This window comes from Globicephala melas, chromosome X (genome assembly GCF_963455315.2).
Source record: "Globicephala melas chromosome X, mGloMel1.2, whole genome shotgun sequence".
Taxonomy (NCBI): Eukaryota; Metazoa; Chordata; class Mammalia; order Artiodactyla; family Delphinidae; genus Globicephala; species Globicephala melas.
In genome coordinates this window covers 23,345,164-23,365,049 of record NC_083335.1, presented here as the reverse complement: position 1 = coordinate 23,365,049, position 19,886 = coordinate 23,345,164, and the positions used below count along the sequence as shown (strand labels likewise).

General features: G+C 39.3%; 1 protein-coding gene across 2 annotated transcripts in view; it reads right to left on the bottom strand.

The window, feature by feature from the left end:
* The window catches only part of TENM1 (teneurin transmembrane protein 1), an 806,315-nt gene that overhangs the window by 6,711 nt on the left and 779,718 nt on the right, over nt 1-19,886 (bottom strand). For both annotated transcript variants that reach the window (XM_060293028.1, XM_070044740.1), the window contains 4 exons: nt 13,300-13,596; nt 6,808-7,195; nt 4,736-5,956; nt 4,014-4,156 (listed from right to left, as the gene is read on the bottom strand). In XM_060293028.1, the coding sequence (XP_060149011.1) occupies nt 4,014-4,156; nt 4,736-5,956; nt 6,808-7,195; nt 13,300-13,596 (2,049 nt within the window). The remainder of the gene's footprint in view (nt 1-4,013; nt 4,157-4,735; nt 5,957-6,807; nt 7,196-13,299; nt 13,597-19,886) is intronic.

Sequence of the window (19,886 nt, the reverse complement as noted above, 5' to 3'; positions counted from 1 at the left end):
ATTTGTTTTTCTCTTTCTGACCTACTTCACTCTGTATGACAGACTCTAGGTCCATCCACCTCACTACAAATAACTCAATTTTGTTTCTTTTTATGGCTGTGTAACATTCCATTGTATATATCGGCCACATCTTCTTTATCCATTCATCTGTTGATGGACACTTAGGTTGCTTCCATGTCCTGGCTATTGTAAATAGAGCTGCAGTGGTACATGACTCTTTTTGAATTATGGTTTTCTCAGGGTATATGCCCAGTAGTGGGATTGCTGGGTCATATGGTAGTTCTATTTGTAGTTTTTTAAGGAACCTCCATACTGTTCTCCATAGTGGCTGTACCAATTCACATTCCCACCAGCAGTGCAAGAGGGTTTCCTTTTCTCCACACCCTCTCCAGCATTTATTGTTTGTAGATTTTTTGATGATGGCCATTGTGACTGGTGTGAAATGATATCTCATTGTAGTTTTGATTTGCATTTCTCTAATGATTAATGATGTTAAAGCATTCTTTCATGTGTTTGTTGGCAGTCTGTATATCTTCTTTGGACAAATGTCTGTTTAGGTCTTCTGCCGATTTTTGGATTGGGTTGTTTGTTTTTTGTTATTGAGCTGCATGAGCTGCTTGTAATTTTGGAGATTAATCCTTTGTCAGTTGCTTCATTTGCAAATATTTTCTCCCATTCTGAGGGTTGTCTTTCGGTCTTGTTTATGGTTTCCTTTGCTGTGCAAAAGCTTTTAAGTTTCATTAGGTCCCATTTGTTTATTTTTGTTTTTATTTCCATTTCTCTAGGAGGTGGGTCAAAAAGGATCTTGTTGTGATTTATGTCATAGAGGGTTCTGCCTATGTTTTCCTCTAAGAGTTTGATAGTGTCTGGCCTTACATTTAGGGCTTTAATCCATTTTGAGTTTTTTTTTTGTGTATGGTGTTAGGGAGTGTTCTAATTTCATACTTTTACATGTAGCTGTCCAGTTTTCCCAGCACCACTTATTGAAGAGGCTGTCTTTTCTCCACTGTATATTCTTGCCTCCTTTATCAAAGATAAGGTGACTATTTGTGCGTGGGTTTATCTCTGGGCTTTCTATCCTGTTCCATTGGTCTATATTTCTGTTTTTGTGCCAGTACCATACTGTCTTCATTACTGTAGCTTTGTAGTATAGTCGGAAGTCAGGGAGCCTGATTCCTCCAGCTCCATTTTTCTTTCTCAAGATTGCTTTGGCTATTCGGGGTCTTTTGTGTTTCCATACAAATTGTGAAATTTTTTGTTCTAGTTCTGTGAAAAATGCCATTGGTAGTTTGATAGGGATTGCATTGAATCTGTAGATTGCTTTGGGTAGTAGAGTCATTTTCACAGTGTTGATTCTTCCAATCCAAGAACATGGTATATCTCTCCATCTATTTGTATTATCTTTAATTTCTTTCATCAGTGTCTTATAATTTTCTGCGTACAGGTCTTCTGTCTCCTTAGGTAGGTTTATTCCTATATACTTTATTCTTTTGTTGCATTGGTAAATGGGAGTGTTTTCTTAATTTCATTTTCAGATTTTTCATCATTAGTGTATAGGAATGCAAGAGATTTCTGTGCATTAATTTTGTGTCATGCTACTTTACCAAATTCATTGATTAGCTCTAGTAGTTTTCTGGTAGCATCTTTAGGATACTCTATGTATAGTATCATGTCATCTGCAAACAGTGACAGCTTTACTTCTTCTTTTCTGATTTGGATTCCTTTTATTTCTTTTTCTTCTCTGATTGCTGTGGCTAAAAATTCCAAAACTATGTTGAATAAGAGTGGTGAGAGTGGACAACCTTGTCTTGTTCCTGATCTTAGTGGAAATGGTTTCAGTTTTTCACCATTGAGGACGATGTTGGCTGTGGGTCTGTCATATATGGCCTTTATTATGTTGAGGAAAGTTCCCTCTATGCCTACTTTCTGCAGGGTTTTTATCATAAATGGGTGTTGAATTTTGTCGAAAACTTTCTCTGCATCTATTGAGATGATCATATGGTTTTTCTCCTTCAATCTGTTAATATGGTGTATCACATTGATTGATTTGCGTATATTGAAGAATCCTTGCATTCCTGGAATAAACCCCACTTGATCATGGTGTATGATCCTTTTAATGTGCTGTTGGATTCTGTTTGCTCGTATTTTGTTGAGGATTTTTGCATCTATGTTCATCAGTGATAGTGGCCTGTAGTTTTCTTTCTTTGTGACATCTTTGTCTGGTTTTGGTATCAGGGTGATGGTGGCCTCGTAGAATGAGTTTGGGAGTGTGCCTCCCTCTGCTATATTTTGGAAGAGTTTGAGAAGGATAGGTGTTAGCTCTTCTCTAAATGTTTGATAGAATTCGCCTGTGAAGCCATGTGGTCCTGGGCTTTTGTTTGTTGGAAGATTTTTAATCACAGTTTTAATTTCAGTGCTTGTGATTGATCTGTTCATATTTTCTATGTCTTCCTGGTTCAGTCTTGGCAGGTTGTACATTTCTAAGAATTTGTCCATTTCTTCCAGGTTGTCCATTTTCTTGCCATAGAGTTGCTTGTAGTAATCTCTCATGATCCTTTGTATTTCTGCAGTGTCAGTTACTTCTCCTTCTTTATTTCTAATTCTATTGATTTGCGTCTTCTCCCTTTTTTTCTTGATGAGTCTGGCTAATGGTTTATCAATTTTGTTTATCTTCTCAAAGAACCAGCTTTTAGTTTTATTGATCTTTGCTATCGTTTCCTTCATTTCTTTTTTATTTATTTCTGATCTGATCTTTATGATTTCTTTCCTTCTGCTAACTTTGGGCTGTTTTTGTTCTTCTTTCTCTAATTGCTTTAGGTGCAAGGTTAGGTTGTTTATTTGAGATGTTTCCTGTTTTTTTAAGGCAGGATTGTATTGCTATAAACTTCCCTCTTAGAACTGCTTTTGTTGCATCCCATAGGTTTTGGGTCGTCGTGTCTCAATTGTCATTTTTTTCTAGGTATTTTTTTGATTTCCTCTGATTTCTTCAGTGATCACTTCATTATTAAGTAGTGTATTGTTTAGCCTCCTTTTTTTTTTTTTTTGTGGTACGTGGGCCTCTCACCATTGTGGCCTCTCCCGTTGTGGAGTACAGGCTCTGGATGCACAGGCTCAGTGGCCATGGCTCAGGGACCCAGCTGCTCTGCAGCATGTTGGATCTTCCCAGACCGGGGCATGAACCCGTGTCCCCTGCATTGGCAGGCGGACTCTCAACCACTGCACCACCAGGGAAGCCCATGTGTTTGTATTTTTATACTTTTTCTTTATCAGAATAATTTTTTTTTTTTTTGGCTGCATCATGAGGCATGCAAGATCCTAGTTCCCCAACCAGGGATTGAACCTGTGCCCCGTGCAATGGAGGTCAGAGTCGTAACCACCGGACTGCCAGGGAAGTCCCATTTATCAGAATAATTTAATTTGTTATTCCCATGCTCTTAATGCACTATGCCCTGAATTATTTTGCAGTTGGAGATCTGATGTTTTAGGTCTCTTAGTGAACAATTTTCTCTATATAGAATCCATAATTGCCCCTTTTTTATTTTAAAGATTTTTTTTGATGTGGACCATTTTTAAAGTCTTTATTGAATTTTTTACAATACTGCTTCTGTTTTATGTTTCGGTTTTTGGACCATGAAGCATGTGGGATCTTAGCTCCCCCACCAGGGATCGAACCCACACCCCCTGCATTGGAAGGCAAAGTCTTAACCACTGGACCGCCAGGGAAGTCCCCCTCCATAATTGCCCTTGGTAGCCCATTTTAGAATTGTTAAAGTTCAGTTCCACTTTTTTCTTCTGCAGCAGTCATCAAGTCACACATTAGTCTTTTCTTTTCCCAAAGCTCCAATTCCCTGATCCTTTCCTCATGGAAGCTTTTTTCTACCTCCTTATTAATCATGGACATTTAAGTGAATATTCAAGAAGACTCAAACATAAGTAAGCAAATATATGTTTCACGGTGTTGGATGCTCTTCTGTTTTTTTCAGCTAAATAGAGATGGTAAAACATATACTAACCTTTCCAGGATCCCACTCTTGAGTTTTTGTCTGAAGCTGTAGAAGCTCATAAGTTAATTCCAAATTTTCTAATTCTGGTTTGGGAAATCCAGGTAGTACATTGTGTAGTTGGAAACCAAATAGCTCCAACCAACTTCCAATGTCTGTGAGACAAAAATTTAAAAGAAAAAAAGATTTTAAAGCCCATACTTTACAAATTTTGTGGAAAGCTTGAAAGATGCCTCTCCTGCCTTCGATATGTTTAGCCAATGGTAAGTTAGGGATAAACTCCCGCTTATGTCACCCACTCCAAAACATATGATCCGTTCCCCAGGGAAAGCTTTTGATTCATGGATAATCACAGAGATCAGCTCAGTTTACTGTGTGGAAATTCTCAATGTGGTAGTGGTAATAAGGCCACACAGACTGTGATATTAGATTTACTTGATGCAACAGAATCCCGATTTTTCTTCTATGAAATTATTTGTAGAAACTTTTAAGAGTGAAAACTACAAAAAGAAAGCTTAAAAGGAAAGAGAAAATGTACTGGGATGCAAAAGCATCATGTTTTATGCCAACATACACAGTTCTGCTCACTCTAGAAGACTAAGGAAGAGAGTGACTGCACAATAACTTGTGGGCTAGCTGGCAGGAAGAGGAAGCATATTTACAAAGGCATTGAGATTATGTGATAAACGAGTTTTCTCTTTACCTTAGCATAAAGTGTTACACCGTTTAAATACCTGTGGTATACTTTGCAACATCTTGAATTTTGCCAACTGGATAGTTATTTTCAAAAGAGTAGAGGTTGAATGGTTTAGGAAGGAGGTTCAACTGTTTCCATATGTGATGATTAGGCGTCGTCCATCTACCAGCAACAACATCATAGTCTCTTTGCCCCAGGTGCACTAATTTAGTAAGGAAATCATAGAGTCCTCCATGAAAACCAATGATGACCTGAAAGTCAGGGTAAGTGTCATGATAGATATCTCCATAAGGCGTGTACAGTATCTCTTTTATCACCTGACCTCGACTGCTGAACACGGCTAGCGGGGTTCCTGTATTATCACAGGCTACGTAATATTCTTCACCACTGCTTAGCTCCATGGCAATAAGGTGACCTTGGAGATCATAATACAGGGATGTAATCTCTGAGCTCGTGTGGTTGTACAAATGAGTAACTCTTATGGGGTTGGCAAGGTCTGCATAAAAGAACTGGAGGTGCTGTCCTAGGCTGGACTTACTGGCGACACGTCGCCCAAGCCCATCGTAGTAATACTGCACAGTCCAGCCAGAAGCCTTATTGTAGGCTTTCTGCAGCAGACCATTAGAATTATATTCGAATATGTCATTTCCCCTCTGCCTCAGAAAGCCATCTTCATCCATTTTATACTGAATTTCTCCTAGTCTGGTGATGCGATCTCGGAGGTCATATCGGAGAGGAGTAAGACGAGCACTATTCCCGTGGCTTAAGAGGTTGATGTTGCCATTCAGATCATAACTATAACGCCACTGGGTTTTATCATTTACAGAAACAGTTTGAAGTTGCCCATCAGCATCGTATTCATAGAAATATCTTGTTATATTGGCATCTACTCCTACTCTGATATCACATATTACCATTCGGCCCATATTATCGTATTGAATAGTCATCCAGTAGGCAATTGCCTTTAGGATTTCATACTGGACTTCAATGACTTGTCCATTGGCGTTGAAGATCTTGGTGTGCTTCATCACTGTAGTAGTTATGACCTGATTTAAATCGTAATTAATTACACTGAATTTTCCAAACTGCTCTGTTCTACCAGAGACATCAACATATCGGTACAGATCTATGGGCAAAGGGGTTTCATTTATCACAGCTTGCATGCTGGTGACGCGGAAGTTGTTGTAGCTGTAGTCAAACCGAGCATTCACAAGGCCTTCTTCACTGAATCTGAAAATCTGGCGCCCAATAAGAGGTCCTGAAGGGATCAAAATAAAAATAATGAGAACAAAGCTAGGCGCTCAACACTGAACAATCAGAAAGTTCTAGTGTTCTTTTCTTTAGTATGGATGCTTTTACATTCAAAATAAAATATTAGAGATTGACCTCTGATATCTAATGCCTGGGCATCTCATCTCATAGATATATATATTCTCATAGTTGTGGTCACCAAATATGAAAAAATTTTAAATACTGTATATTATAGTTATAGAATAATTTAACTATAGGAACTTTAGAAGTAATAACCCATCCAGTAGTTGAGGTGATGAAACTGATATTATAAACATGTTTTTTTAAAAACAATTACAGACAAAAATACTTTCAGTTTATTTAACCTGTGCTACAAAGTCAGAGGGTCAGGTTTTGACCAATTCCAGCATTCAAGTAACTGGATTTGGGCATTTTATAAACCGAAAGGATGAAGTATAATCAAAAGTTGTGACTTTTAAAGACATGTTGCCATCAACTGAGGCTTATAGAGGTTATATAGGGCTTGAGTTAGTTTCAGTGAGACTCATATCTTGCAGCTGCATCTTTGGGAAGATTTGGTGGTGAGTAGGGACCGGTACACAGTTAGACTAGGTACCTAGAACTCAACTTTCTTGAGAGCTGAGACACAGAAAGAGAAATGTACTGTATGTTTTTAAGGAATCAGCTTTCATGTCACTTATGTTTTTCATTTTCAATGGAAGATAATTTGATAATGCAAGTGAAATTTGGTTGAATTGAAGAATGTCTATAGGTTAATGCTTATATCTCAGACTGTGGCCAGCAAAAATTTCATAAGACTAATGTGGTTGTATACATCACCACCCTTTCACAACAAACCTGTTTGCCTGTATCTGATTGTGCAAATGAAGCCATCGTGCATCAGGTGTATTGTCTTAATCACTCCAGAAGACTCTTCATATGTTAATGTGACCTGGGTGGTATCATAGAGAATCTCGGACAGCCTTGCTTGCTTGGTGTACTTGTATAAAACTCTGCGCCCTGTCCCCAGCTGCAGGGTCTGTAGTAGTCGGCCATCTCGACTATAGTCTTGGATAAAAGAAGTGCTACTGTCTGGTGGGGAGTAGATGTTCCGGTAGTAGCCCACTGAAAGCATGGTTTGTAAACTGTGGCGCACCATACTAGGCATGGTGACTGAGAGCAGACAATCCGATTGGTCATACTCAAAGATATAACGCCGCTGGCTATGTAAGAGAAGCATCACAGACTGAAACGAGACAAAGGCACGACAGCATAATAGTACCATTGGAGTTCAGGAGATTAAAGAAAATACACATTCATCCATTCAACACAAATTTATGGAGCACTTACTGTGTGCCAGGCACTGTGGTGGACCCTAGTGGATGCAGTAGTGGGCAATAATGTGTCTATCTTAAACTTACAGTTTAATGGAAGAGAAAGACAAATAACCAGACAATTATAATATAGTGTGAAATGTGTTATGACAGAGGAAGTACAGGGCGCTTATGGGAAGCGGAGGAAGAGCAGCTAACTCAGACTTAAGAGGTCAAGAAAGGCGTCCTGGAGGCTGGGACATCTGAGTTGAGACATAAAGGGTGACTAGGGGTTGCCCAGATAAAGGCAGGGTAGTGGGTGGAACAGGATGGGGAGAGTATTCCTGACACAGGACATAGCACTGTGAGGGTCAGGATAAGAAAGAGAACATGGCTTTTTCAGGGAATGACAGGAATTTTGTGTGGCCAGAGTATGGGTGTGTTGGAAGGGGTGGGTGAATGGCAAGAGCTGAGGCCAGGCAGGTAGGCTGGATCTAGATCACACTGGGCTTTCTAAGCCACGCTAAGGAGTTTGGACTTTAACCTGCTGGCAACAAGGAAAACGCTGAAAGCAAATCGAAGGACAGGGCAATCCAGTAGGTATTCCAGAAAGGTTACTATTGCTTCAATGTGGAGGTGGATTGGAGGGAGGTAAATGGGGGGCAGGGCATGCCACATATTAAGTATTAGTCACCAAAAAATACTTATTGACTTTATAGAGGTGTCTTTCTGAAAAGTTGTATATAAAATATTACTATTACAGTAGTCCCCTCCTTATCTGCAGTTTTGCTTTCTGAGTTACCCACAGTCAACTGCTGTCTGAAAATATTAAATGGAAAGTTCCAGAAATAAACAATTCATGAGTTTTAAATTGCACACTGTTCTGAGTAGTGTGATGAAATCTCACGCTGTCCTTCCCAGGATGTGGATCATCCCTTTGTTCAGTGTATCCACGCTGTATCTGCTACCCGCCCGATAGTACAGGAAATATCAGTATATATGGGGTTCCATACTATCCACAGTTTCAGGCATCCACTGGGGGCCTTGGAACGTATCCCCCGCAGGTAAGGGGGGACTACTGTATTGCTCTGCAATTCGTGTTTTAAACTATATTAGGGAAACATGCCATTAACAGTGAAGACTTCTCTGGTTATGCAAGCCCTCTCCCCCAAACTGATCTGTATTTCAGAAACAGTTATTTGTTGAGGTATAATGCTTTGCACGTTATGGGTGCTTCATTGATATTGGTTTATCTTATTTTAATTTTAAATATAGACATAAAAAGAACACTATTGTAGGGAGAACTCAAACCCTATTTCTAATTGAAAAGCATTTAAGCCTCATCTTTCAATAAAAATAAAAATTGTTCACCCCTGGGAATTCTGATATATCTCCCTAAGGGAGCTTTTACCCCTCCTTTCTTGAGAATTGGCTTATCAAGCAAAAAGATTTAGTTGAGCTTTATTTTCTGAAGTTTCTGTTATGAAAACAATAGGTATCTTTTCATTTTCTAAATATAAATTACATAACTAGTTATGAATATGAATTACATAAGCATATATAATGTACTTTTAAAACTTCTAAGTATGAAATTATACTCTAATATTGAACATGCTTCTTGAAACTGCACGTCATCCCTGCTCGTCTGAGAATTGATATGGAATCGCATGTCAGTACTGTGAAGTCAAAGTCAGCACTTATTTGCTTGTTCGCTTATCCTTTCCTTCTTTTCCACCAAGTACTCTGCCCGGGGATACAGAGCTGTGTGGAAATCCTATCACCTCATCACCTGTGGACACCCTGTAGCTCCAGAAAATCTGCTGAACAGAAGGCTGGAGACTTGGAACTCCTGCGGGGGCACGAGGACACAAAGGGACCACTGAGTCCTTGACCACGGCAGAACTCAACAGAACCTGGGAGGAAATTGGTGGGAAATGCCTTTGCATCACCTCTATGCTGAAAGCCAGATTTCTCAGCTACTTTCCACTCTCTTCTGTCAATTTGCCATGAACAAATGACATCTGTCACCTGCGATGTGGGCCAGGGACAATCACCATATGGCTCGCACACATTATCTAGTACCAGCCTGCCTGGGCCAGGCCTTTTCCAGTCGCTGTACCAGCCTTGCCAAACATTTATAGCACATCGCCATTGTGTTCTCTCCCTGCTCTCATCCTCTGCGCTGCAGTAAACTACTGCCTGACCCTGTTCCTGGGTGGTGCTGATGCTGCGCTGTCTCAAAAGCTCCCTGGTCTGTTTTAAAGCTTCCTGCCAATGGCAAAAATGTGGATGATGTGATTAGAAATCTCATGAATGTAACCGTTGCGTTGCCAGACTACCATTTAGTTCTCACTTGCCTGCTTTTTCACTTTGGGTGGGCATTATTATCAGCTCTTTCAAAAACAATACTTATGAGTCCATCCAGTGCCCATAGTGCAGCTATACGGTAAAAGGCCATTTCTTATTCGTTGAAACAATGGAGTGGGAGACTTTGTATTTTTTAAAAATTGATTGTGAGATCCGAAAAGACTGTGACATCATTGTAAAGAAGAAAACAAGAACAATCATGGCTGTATACTCATTTGAACACGAGTAGAAATGAGAAATGGCAGAAATTTGAAAAATTAAAGCATTTGAATGACCACCAGATGGCAGTCTGGGGCCACCTGGAAGCACAAGCCAAAGGCTGCATTCTCTCCCTCGAGGCAGCCTTTGAAAATTTCAGCCCCAAAGAGGCAATTTTGTGTAAATGTATCAGACTAAAGCATCTTATTAAATGATTATAAAATATATTTAAATGTATTTAAAAATGAAGTTCTTAAGAACAATTTTAGGAAACGGAAAGATGTAAATGTAAATTTACTGTAATACAAAATTTTAGCCCCACAAGTCTTCAAAATATAATTAACTCAGGGAAGGCTCATAAATCAAGATAGAGAATTAATGGCCGCACAGAGAAAACTTAAGAAACAATAATTGATTTTTTTAAATAGAGATGAGATCATTTAAGCCACCGCAGCTATTAGCCAAATAATTATTTTTCTCCTAATGGCTACAAATCATTGCGCATGAAAATGATACGAGTAGTTTTTACTTACTCTAGAGGAAGTCAAACAATTTTTACAAAATTTCTGCACATTAAGGTGAAATATCTGCTGTTTGATTTTTAATATATCATGGTATAGGGATGGCAAGCAAATTTACAGAGGTACTACCAGAAGTATTTTGAGGTATAAAAAGAGACTTATATTTTAAAGTTTGAGAACTCTTACTTCAAAATATACTACTAGAGCCAGCCTCTTTGTCTTGCTCTGCCCCAGACATAGTGAAAGAATGTTCCAGCGAAGGCCATGTTAAAGAGAGGACTTTAAAAGAGCACGGGGAGGCACAGAACCTCATCACCTCACTGGAAAAGTTACATGTTAACTGGATTTTGGTAAATTGAATATTCTTTACCTTTTCTTTCTAGAATCACAATTTCAAAGTTGCTTTAATTTCCTTCCTTTTTTCCTTCCTTCCGTTCTTTCCTGTTTTAATTTACCTTCAAGTAGCAGTAACTGCCAGCCTTTAAGTTCTTCGATTCATATAAATACTAGAATAAATACTAGAATGCACAATTTAAATGGAAAGGAATTAACTTTTATTGAATGACTAGATGTGCTGGGTGCTTTATATTGTTATTTCATTTAATCGCTGCTTCTATTCAGTGAATTAATTATTATCACTGGTAATAATAATGTTAATAAAATCAATCTCGTGATAGATGATTTTTGGAAAGTAAAGAACCATTCCATAATTATGTGTTTTGTAGGTTCTGAGTTTTGCATAATAGCATTGCTTAAGTCACGGGCTATCTTGTAATTAGAGAACAAATTAAATGTGAAATCAAGAAAGGGAGAAAAGTCAACTAAAAGGCACAAGCGATTTGGCTGTCTCACTGGTCAGTTAACTAGTCTTTGGAAGTCACTGGGGCTTTTCTCCATACATTGTTTTGTGACAATAAGGTCTTATTTCTGTCTACTGCAGACACTGACAGTCTCAGGGAGCTCTCTTTGTTGTGTTTTTTTTTTTAAAGAATTATTGCCAAGTAAGTTTCTGTAGCAAAACGGACGTATGTGAAGTTTGCTTCACATCATTCTTTGCTGAAATAACTGTGCTGAAATAATCAGTTAATCCAGAAAAGGGGAACAATAAAATTGCTTCATTGGTGTCAGAGAAGAGGCTAAATAACTATATGCAGGGCTGAAATTTAAGTTTCAACAGGCTCTTTTGTCATCGTATGGACAGCCTAAAGGGAAAGTTCTACGAGACATAGAAGCAACTGTCTACAGGCAGTTAGCTCAGTGGCCAGACTGTGGTGCTAATGAGGCTGGGGCTCTGAGTTCAAAACCGTACATACTTTTTTTTTTTTTTTGGCTGTGCCCGGCGGCTTGTGGGACCTTAGTTCCCCCGACCGGGGATTGAACCGGGCCCTGGCAGTGAAAGTGCTGAGTCCTAACCACTGGACCACCAGGGAATTTCCTCAAAACTGTACATACTCATAATGAGTGCCAGCTCCTTCACTAGTCACACGTAGACCTGTGGGAGGATCAGCACAAACCTATCCTCATTCCTGGAAAGACTAATCAGCCTACATTCTGCTAGAATCAGTGGCATCTTTTTTTCATATGATGGTCATCATTACATGCCTTGCCTCTGTGAACGTACACCAAATCTTTGGATTCAGTTAATTTTTTTTTTTTTTTTTTTTTTTTGCGGTACGCGGGCCTCTCACTGTTGTGGCCTCTCTTTGTGGACAGTAGTCATACGATTTTGCCAATCATCCTTGTTACTAAAATTCAAAAGATAAAAGATCTACTCTGTAAAATTCAGATGTTCCCAGTGTAGAGTACAGATTATAGAGATTTCATCGATTTCTTCAGCAGAAAAGGACAGGAGGTGGATACAGCAGAGAACTCCCTCCTTTACCCTGGCTCCCAAGTGGAGCTCTGCTTTATCTCCTAGGCATTCCCAACTTGGCAAATTCCCCAGCGACTGGCTCTAGGAAATAATACAATAGTTTTATAATAACATACAACCGCTGGCACACTTTTTTTAAAAAAAAACTTTCAGGGGTATATCAGAAAGGCTTAGCATCATTATAGTGAAATTTTGCGATGTGAGCTATGAATGCCCATGACTTTTCTAAGAACTTCTAGGGGTGACTTTGCACTGACTACCCTTGAATCCTCAAGGGAAGGCATCTTCCAGTTTTCCCAGAAATTAATTCAGGACTGATAAGTTGAATGGATAGATTTGGGAAAAAAGAGACAGTATCTTAGGACATCAGAGATTGAGATGGTAGATAGAGATCAATTTCTCTTATTGTCTTCTGATACTGATCCGGCTAGAAATCATTTTGCTGTGGGGGGCTGATGTTTGACAAATGGATCCAGTGATGGGATTAAAATCCTTGCCCATTCCAAGCAGACAGAGGCCACGAGCTCCTATTACAGATGCTACTGGAGAGTCATTACATACAAAGGACTATTACCAACGAGGCCCCACTGCTACCATTTCCTCAGACCGATTACTTGGGAAAATTAGTCTTCAAATGTATACCGCTAAACTTTTACTGACTATCCTAACAAAAGTAGAAGTCCTTATCCTCTGCGTAAGAGGCTCTTTTCCGGAGCTGCGATACATTAACACGCAATTTTATAATTTTCTACCTATTTTACTTCAGTGTGAGCTTTCATAATAATAAAGATACATTTTCAGGAGCATGAACAAATATGCTCAAATGAGGAGAAATCGAAGCCATTATCCTGACTTCAGTTTGAAAGAGTACCTGGCAGAGCGTGGGGTTGGGGAAAGTTTTCAGCTGAAAAACAGCTTATCCTTACAGGTATAATTTGTTGTTGTTACTTCTATAGAGCAGAACAGCCAGAACACAGACTTTTCCCCTGCAGGTCCTCAGCAAGGCAGGTAGTTCAGTGCCGCTTTCAATATTCTCATTCGGAAACTCAGAACTAGTTTATTTCCCCTACATGCTTACCTTTTCTAAGTAGGTATAGCTCCAAATTTTCCCATCAGCCCAAGTTCTTGAAATGATTTTTCCACTCTGGTCATATTCCATTTTTTCATTCCACGTCCCTCGTTGAATAAACGTCACCAATCCTGAAGGTGAATATGTGATATTCACTTCATTATATCTGCTTATGGGAGACCACAGAACAGGTCGTCCAGTCTGGTCATAAAGAATTCGAAGGGTGAATTTCCGATGGTCGTCATAGATCTTTCCTGTGCGAGTCATATGATCAAAATCTATGGAGAGCAGGTTTCTGTTATGGGCCTACAAAAAAGAGATAGGAAATACATTTGAAGCACTGCCTTAGCTCCCCTCATCAAGTGCATTCACAATTGAAAAGCTTTTTCTGTTTCTCCAGCAATGGGGTGTCTCTTGCCTTTGAATCCACCGGCTTCTCCTCGGATGACACTTGTCTTTATTCTCCCAGCAGACTGTACAGTCTTGGAAGGTTGGGGCTATGTCTTAACTACTGGTATGTGCTAGCTCCTCAACATACGGTTATTGATTGCTTTTGCCCAACTCAAGCCTCAAGTGTGCTGATACAATTTTCAGTGATTATGTAATCTTATTTTATGTGAGTCAGATGCCTACCAACGAACGGGATTTCCTCCCCCTCTTTTACCAATGAAGTGGCTAAAACATAGAATGGTGAGTTATTTACATAATTAGAAATTAGAAAAAATGAATATAGAGCGCCCCCTCTAATTTATACAGAGAATCCCTTCTTGGGCTTCCTGTTCCTCTGGGCATGGAGCTTTATCACTTCACATCTATCACAGGGGAACACAGAGCAACTCAGATTGTCTCCTGAGATGGAAGCCCACTCAGCAATGTTTTACCAGAAGGTAAATGTGGCAGGTGTTGGTAGGCCCCCCAGTATTTGCGAGGGTGACACCACTCAGTGAGGTTAGAGCATGGAGTTCAATCTGGGTACCAAGTTTAGAAACAATTAGTAGCTCGGCTTGGTTCTGGTCTTAGGCTTCCTTGACTGCACGCCAGCATCCCCTCTGTGTACTTCACGGCCCCAAAGTTGTCCAGAGAAATCTTGCCTCTGAGGAAATTCAGCCTGGTCTACACAAGATAACCAAAGAACTAAATGGCTTAGTTAAAAAGTTTTTAAATTGGACAAAAGGCCACTTTTACTGGGTTTTCAAAGCAACTGGACAACTGACATGATCTGTTCTACTCTTCAGCTAGTAATGCCAATGTTTGGCACTCCCACCAGTAACTGCTATAGCAAGCTGATGACAACACAGAGCTGAAGAAGGCTCTGGAAGACAGGGGTTTTGAAGTAGGTGGGTGAGAGGCCAAGGGGAGGGCTTTAAAAATTTGTTTTATTTATTTTAGTTTAGCTCAGTTAAGTTTTCATTTCAGTGAGTCGTTTGTTTTGTTTTATTATAACTTTTTATGTGGAACTAGTCTGACTCACAAGAAGTTGCAAAAGTGGGGAATTCCCTGGCGGTCCAGAGGTTAGGACTCCAAGCTCTCATTGCCCAGGGCCCAGGGTTGATCCCTGGTCTGGGAACTAAAATCCCACAAGCCTCACAGTGCGACCAATAAAATAAAATATGTAAATTGTTGGAGCTATTAAAAAAAAAAGAAGTTGCAAAAATGATACAGTAGCCATGTACTCTTCACCCAACTTTCAAGGAAAAGACTTCTTTTGGGTGAAGGGGGTCCAAGCATATCTGGAAGGAACCTTCTAGGTTCTTGGCTGAGACCCCCACACACTGCCACCCTCACCCTGTAATAAAAACAGGAGAAAAACAAGCAAGTTTAATAACATGTATACCTCCTGTACACATGGGAGAGACCCAGGGGAACTGATTAACTCTCCAAAATGGCCCAAGTCACCACCTTATATACTATCTCCAACTAAAGACAAAAGATGTTGGGAGGAGGGAGCCAGTTATGGGAGGTGACCAGGCAAAGCACAGTAAACAAGGGTAAGGTTGTTATGCAGATTTAAGTCATTGCTTTCTCCATCAGCCTAAAATAATCTTTATACCAAAGAGGCATATTTTGGGGTGGCAAATTCTTCTCCCCTTCAAATAAAAAAGGAGAAACTTTGAGAAGTATAAACAACAGTGGCTCTCGGGAGTCAGGAGACTGAATTAGCTGCTTGCCTGTGCACCAGCCATCTCTTGTATTCGGGCCTTAGTTTTCTTATCTGTGAAAAGGGAGTGATATTTACCACTCTACACCACACACCTGTGTTAAGAATTAAATGAGATTACATATACGGGTACCTGGTGATGTGTAAAAATAATATTAGTAATTGTTGTTTTTAGATATCATTACTTTTTGCATTTTAGTTAGGCTTCTGAATGGGCCCATGTGTCAGATTCCAAGGACTGTAGCTTGGTGTATTAGATTTATATCTGTAGGAATTGTCAACACGATCCTGAACAGAATATTAAATATCTGTTTAATGAGGTAGGGGAAAAAAACCAACATTAGGATTTGACTACATTAATCATAGTCGGACTAAATGGATTCACTAGCTATTCAACTAAACTTCATGTTCATTTATAATTTTTGTGGTCAAGGATTTCTTTAAATATCTGAAAGCTATATACTGTGTCCCCAGAAAAACGCACATAAGTACATAAACAAACATTTTAAACAAAATCTCAAGTGGGATCTGAAACTCAAACATGAAACCTTTAGGGGTCTTGAGTCCAATTTCAAAATCCTGGCTCAGAAAGAGGTTTTCAAAAATTTTTTGTTAAAATTTTTTTTTGCTATTTAAAAACTTGAGATATAACTGACATATACCATTATATTAGTTTCAGGTTCAATATGTGTATATATTGTGAAATAATTACCACAAAAATCTAGTTAACATCCATCACCATATGTAGTTACAACTTTTTTTTCTTGTGATGAAAACTTTTAAGATCTATTCTCTTAGCAACTGTCAAATATACAAAACAGTATTATTAGCTATAGTCACCATGCTGTACATTACATCCCCAGGACTTATTAATCTTTTAACTGGAGCTTTGCACCTTTTCACCCCCTTCATCCATCTCGCCCACCCTTCACTACCTGCCTCTGGCAGCCACCAATCTGTTCTCTGTATCTATGGCCTTTTTTTTTTTTTTTTGATTCCACATCTAAATGAGATCCAGAGTTTTTATCTTAGTGCCCTACATGACTGCAAAGCCAGCATTCTCATTTCAGACTCTGGTTTTCCTTTGCTCAGTAATTTTGTGCACTTTGCTTTTTAAAATAACCTCCTTAACTTCTACCCCCATCATAAAAGTGATATTTTTTCATTGCAGAAAAATTGGAAAATATAGAAATATACAAAGAAAATAATCACCTGTAATCCCATCCTTCAATGTGAATCATTGCTAGTACTTTGCAGCATTTCATGCCCACTTTTGTTTTGCATAATCTATGCCCATACACTTAAAGAATACAATTAGAATTATACTTAAAGTTTTGTGTCCTACTTTTTCAGCTAATGTTTTGTCTTGAGCATTCCTCATGTTATTAAATATTCTTAAAATGTGGATTTTAGTGGTTACATAATATCTTCTACATGGTAAGCATTTATTTTTCCTTTCTCCTATTGTTGGAAATTAGAGTTTTTGTTTTCCATTTTTCTTTTATCTTTCATGTTCTGTTGAACATTTTTGTAAATAAATATTTCCTTAATACAAAACCCTATAAGGGAAATTATGGGGTCAAATGATAACGTATTAAAGACTCCTGATGCAACTCGAGATATTACTTCATGGTGCACAAAGGTTTACAAATTTATGCTCTTATTAACTAGCAGTGGAAGAGTTCAACTCATTCCATCCTTACCACCATTGAGTATTGTCATTGTTAGTATGCTTTTCCCAATATGAGAGTGGGAAAATAGTATGTTACTGTGGTTTAAATTTGCATTTATTTGGTTACTAATGAGGTTGAACCCTTTTAAACGTCTATTCGCCACATGTACATCTTCTATGAATTGTCTGCTATTTTCAACGTCTTTTGGTTTCAGTTTCTTCATCAGCCAGCTGGGGCTAATGATACTTGCCATTAATTTTGAGCTTCTGCAAGAAAAAAAAAAAAAAAGGACAGCAAATGTTCCACGCCATGAATTCCAGAAGACTAGTGATTAGATACTCCAATTATTTGGGAGGAAGTCTTGTCAGTTGCAGGGGTATGTTTCATTCAGGGAATAGAGCCACAGATTGGGAAACATGACTCTTTAACCATCTGTAGCCAATGTGTGCAGTGCCGTGGTGCATAAATACACAGTAAACTGCTGTTATCACCTAAAAGGGGATAGAGAAGCGCGTATTTCCTGTCTTTTGATACACAGGGCTTGGAAACCTATACGAAACCAGGTGTTCTTTCTTCTACTACCTTTCCTGTGGTTTTATAGCCACATATCTCTAACTGTAATACTGTTCATTTACAATAGCTGTAAAATATCCATGTACTCCCAGAGACGGTTGTAACTGTTACAATTTATGTTATAATGATAGTTAAAGAGCCAAAGTAACAAGTGATTTCCAGTTCAACTAAATTTGTGGTTTTATTTGTCTGATAGATTAAGTTTACTACTCAAGAACACATTTCTTAATAAAGTCATTACAGCTACACAAGCAGGGACCACTGTTAAAAATCCACTACAGGCACTTCCCTGGTGGCGCAGTGGTTAAGAATCTGCCTGCCAATGCAGGGGACACGGGTTCGAGCCCTGGTCCGGGAAGATCCCACATGCCACGGAGCAACTAAGCCCGTGCGCCACAACTACTGAGCCTGCGCTCTAGAGCCCGCGAGCCACAACTACTGAAGCCTGCGCGCCTAGAGCCCGTGCTTTGCAACAAGAGAAGCCACCGCAATGAGAAGCCCGCACACCACAACCAAGAGTAGCCCCCGCTGGCCGCAACCAGAGAAAGCCCGGGCGCAGCAACGAAGACCCAACGCAGCCAAAAATAAATAACTAAATAAATAAAATTTAAAAAAAATCCACTACAAAGCGAGCAGAAGAAAACTCTGCCTAATGTTCTTTCCCTGCCTGCCAAGACTTCTGCAACCATGCTTCTGTTTCTGGATAATGCACTCGGATATTCAGATGTTGCTGAAACGCTAGTTTTAAAGTCAGGTTTGGAAGATAATGTAAAATTCGGCTAAGAGCTGAAAGGGGATGAAGGAATTGAAGATGCCACAGCCCCCCACCCTGCGAGTCTCCTATGGAACCCACATGTGAGAAGGCTGAGAGAAAGAATGCTAGGCTGACCGCCTTTGACTGCTGGGGTCATGAGCAAGGGTGGGAAAGCAACACGTTCATACAAACTCTTGTTTGCCTGAAAGACAACAATAGCCCTTGACCTAAGTGTGGGTCATCAATCCTTATTTTGGCTCTTCCTCCAAACAATCTATACCAATCTTTGCCCTGGAAAAGAGAGGGGCAAAGAAAAGGTTGACATTTGAGAATAGCCCCAAGTTAAAAAGAGTCTCTTTGGACATTGAGCAAGACACTTGAGTTTGGCAATTGATGAGTTGTATGTTGGGGTAAGAAAGTTGGACTTGGTAATTTTTTTAATAAGGAAAGTATTTATGCTTTAATTTATTCTTCGGTTTTCTTTAGGCTTTTTTTTAGCTTTGCTGAAGAGAAGTAAGGAGAAGGGCTTGCTTTTCTGTTCACACTTCGACCAGAAAGGGAAGAGGAAAGAGCATGCACTGGGGAGCCATGGGTTGTGTTGCCAGCAGAAATCAAAGTGCCTGCGAAGGGTGGGTACAGGCAGAAGCTCCAAAGAAAAGTGTCCTCTGCCTCCCCTCAGATCCTTTCCTTGCTCTTTCCTAGGAGTTTGAGTTTTAATCGCTTAAGAGAAAGTCCTTTCAACCCCTTGCAATTTGAGACTCATTCAATTAGCAGGATAAAAATATATTAGGTTGATAATATATAAAGATATATTAGGTTGATATATAGATATATAAGATATATAGACATATAAATATCCATAGGCAACTGCTGATATTTGAGTGTTTTGGGCCTACCAAAAGGGCAGTTTCCTATGGTTCAACCCAATACACACACACACACGTGCTGAACTCTAAGCTCCAATCATGGCAGTTGATTTTCTTCAGAATAAAGGAGGAGAAGGCTGAATTTTCAATGATGCTGTCTAGCATTTCAACTCACAAGGCAACTGAGGTACGTGTTTGATTTTTGCTGAAGAAGTTGAAAGGTGAATAAGTGAGATGGGCCAAATAACCACATTACAGTTTGGGAGATGCACTGCATTTAATTTCCATGAAGCTGTGGGAATGGACAGAGTCACAGCTGCTTTTAAATTGGTACACGCTACTCTATTCTCACTGGTTTTAAGGTAATTAGTACGTGACTTTTAGAAATCGATCAATACAATTCTACAGATTTTATTTTTTATTGCTATTGCTACGCTGACAATGCAAACCGACTCAGGCTTGCTTCTGTTTCACAGAGTTGCCTACAGATGAACAGGGCATGTATGCAGGGTTAACATCAGCCTGCACGGCTCCACTGGGAATTTCTTTATACCTGTTTTTCTTCTTTTTTC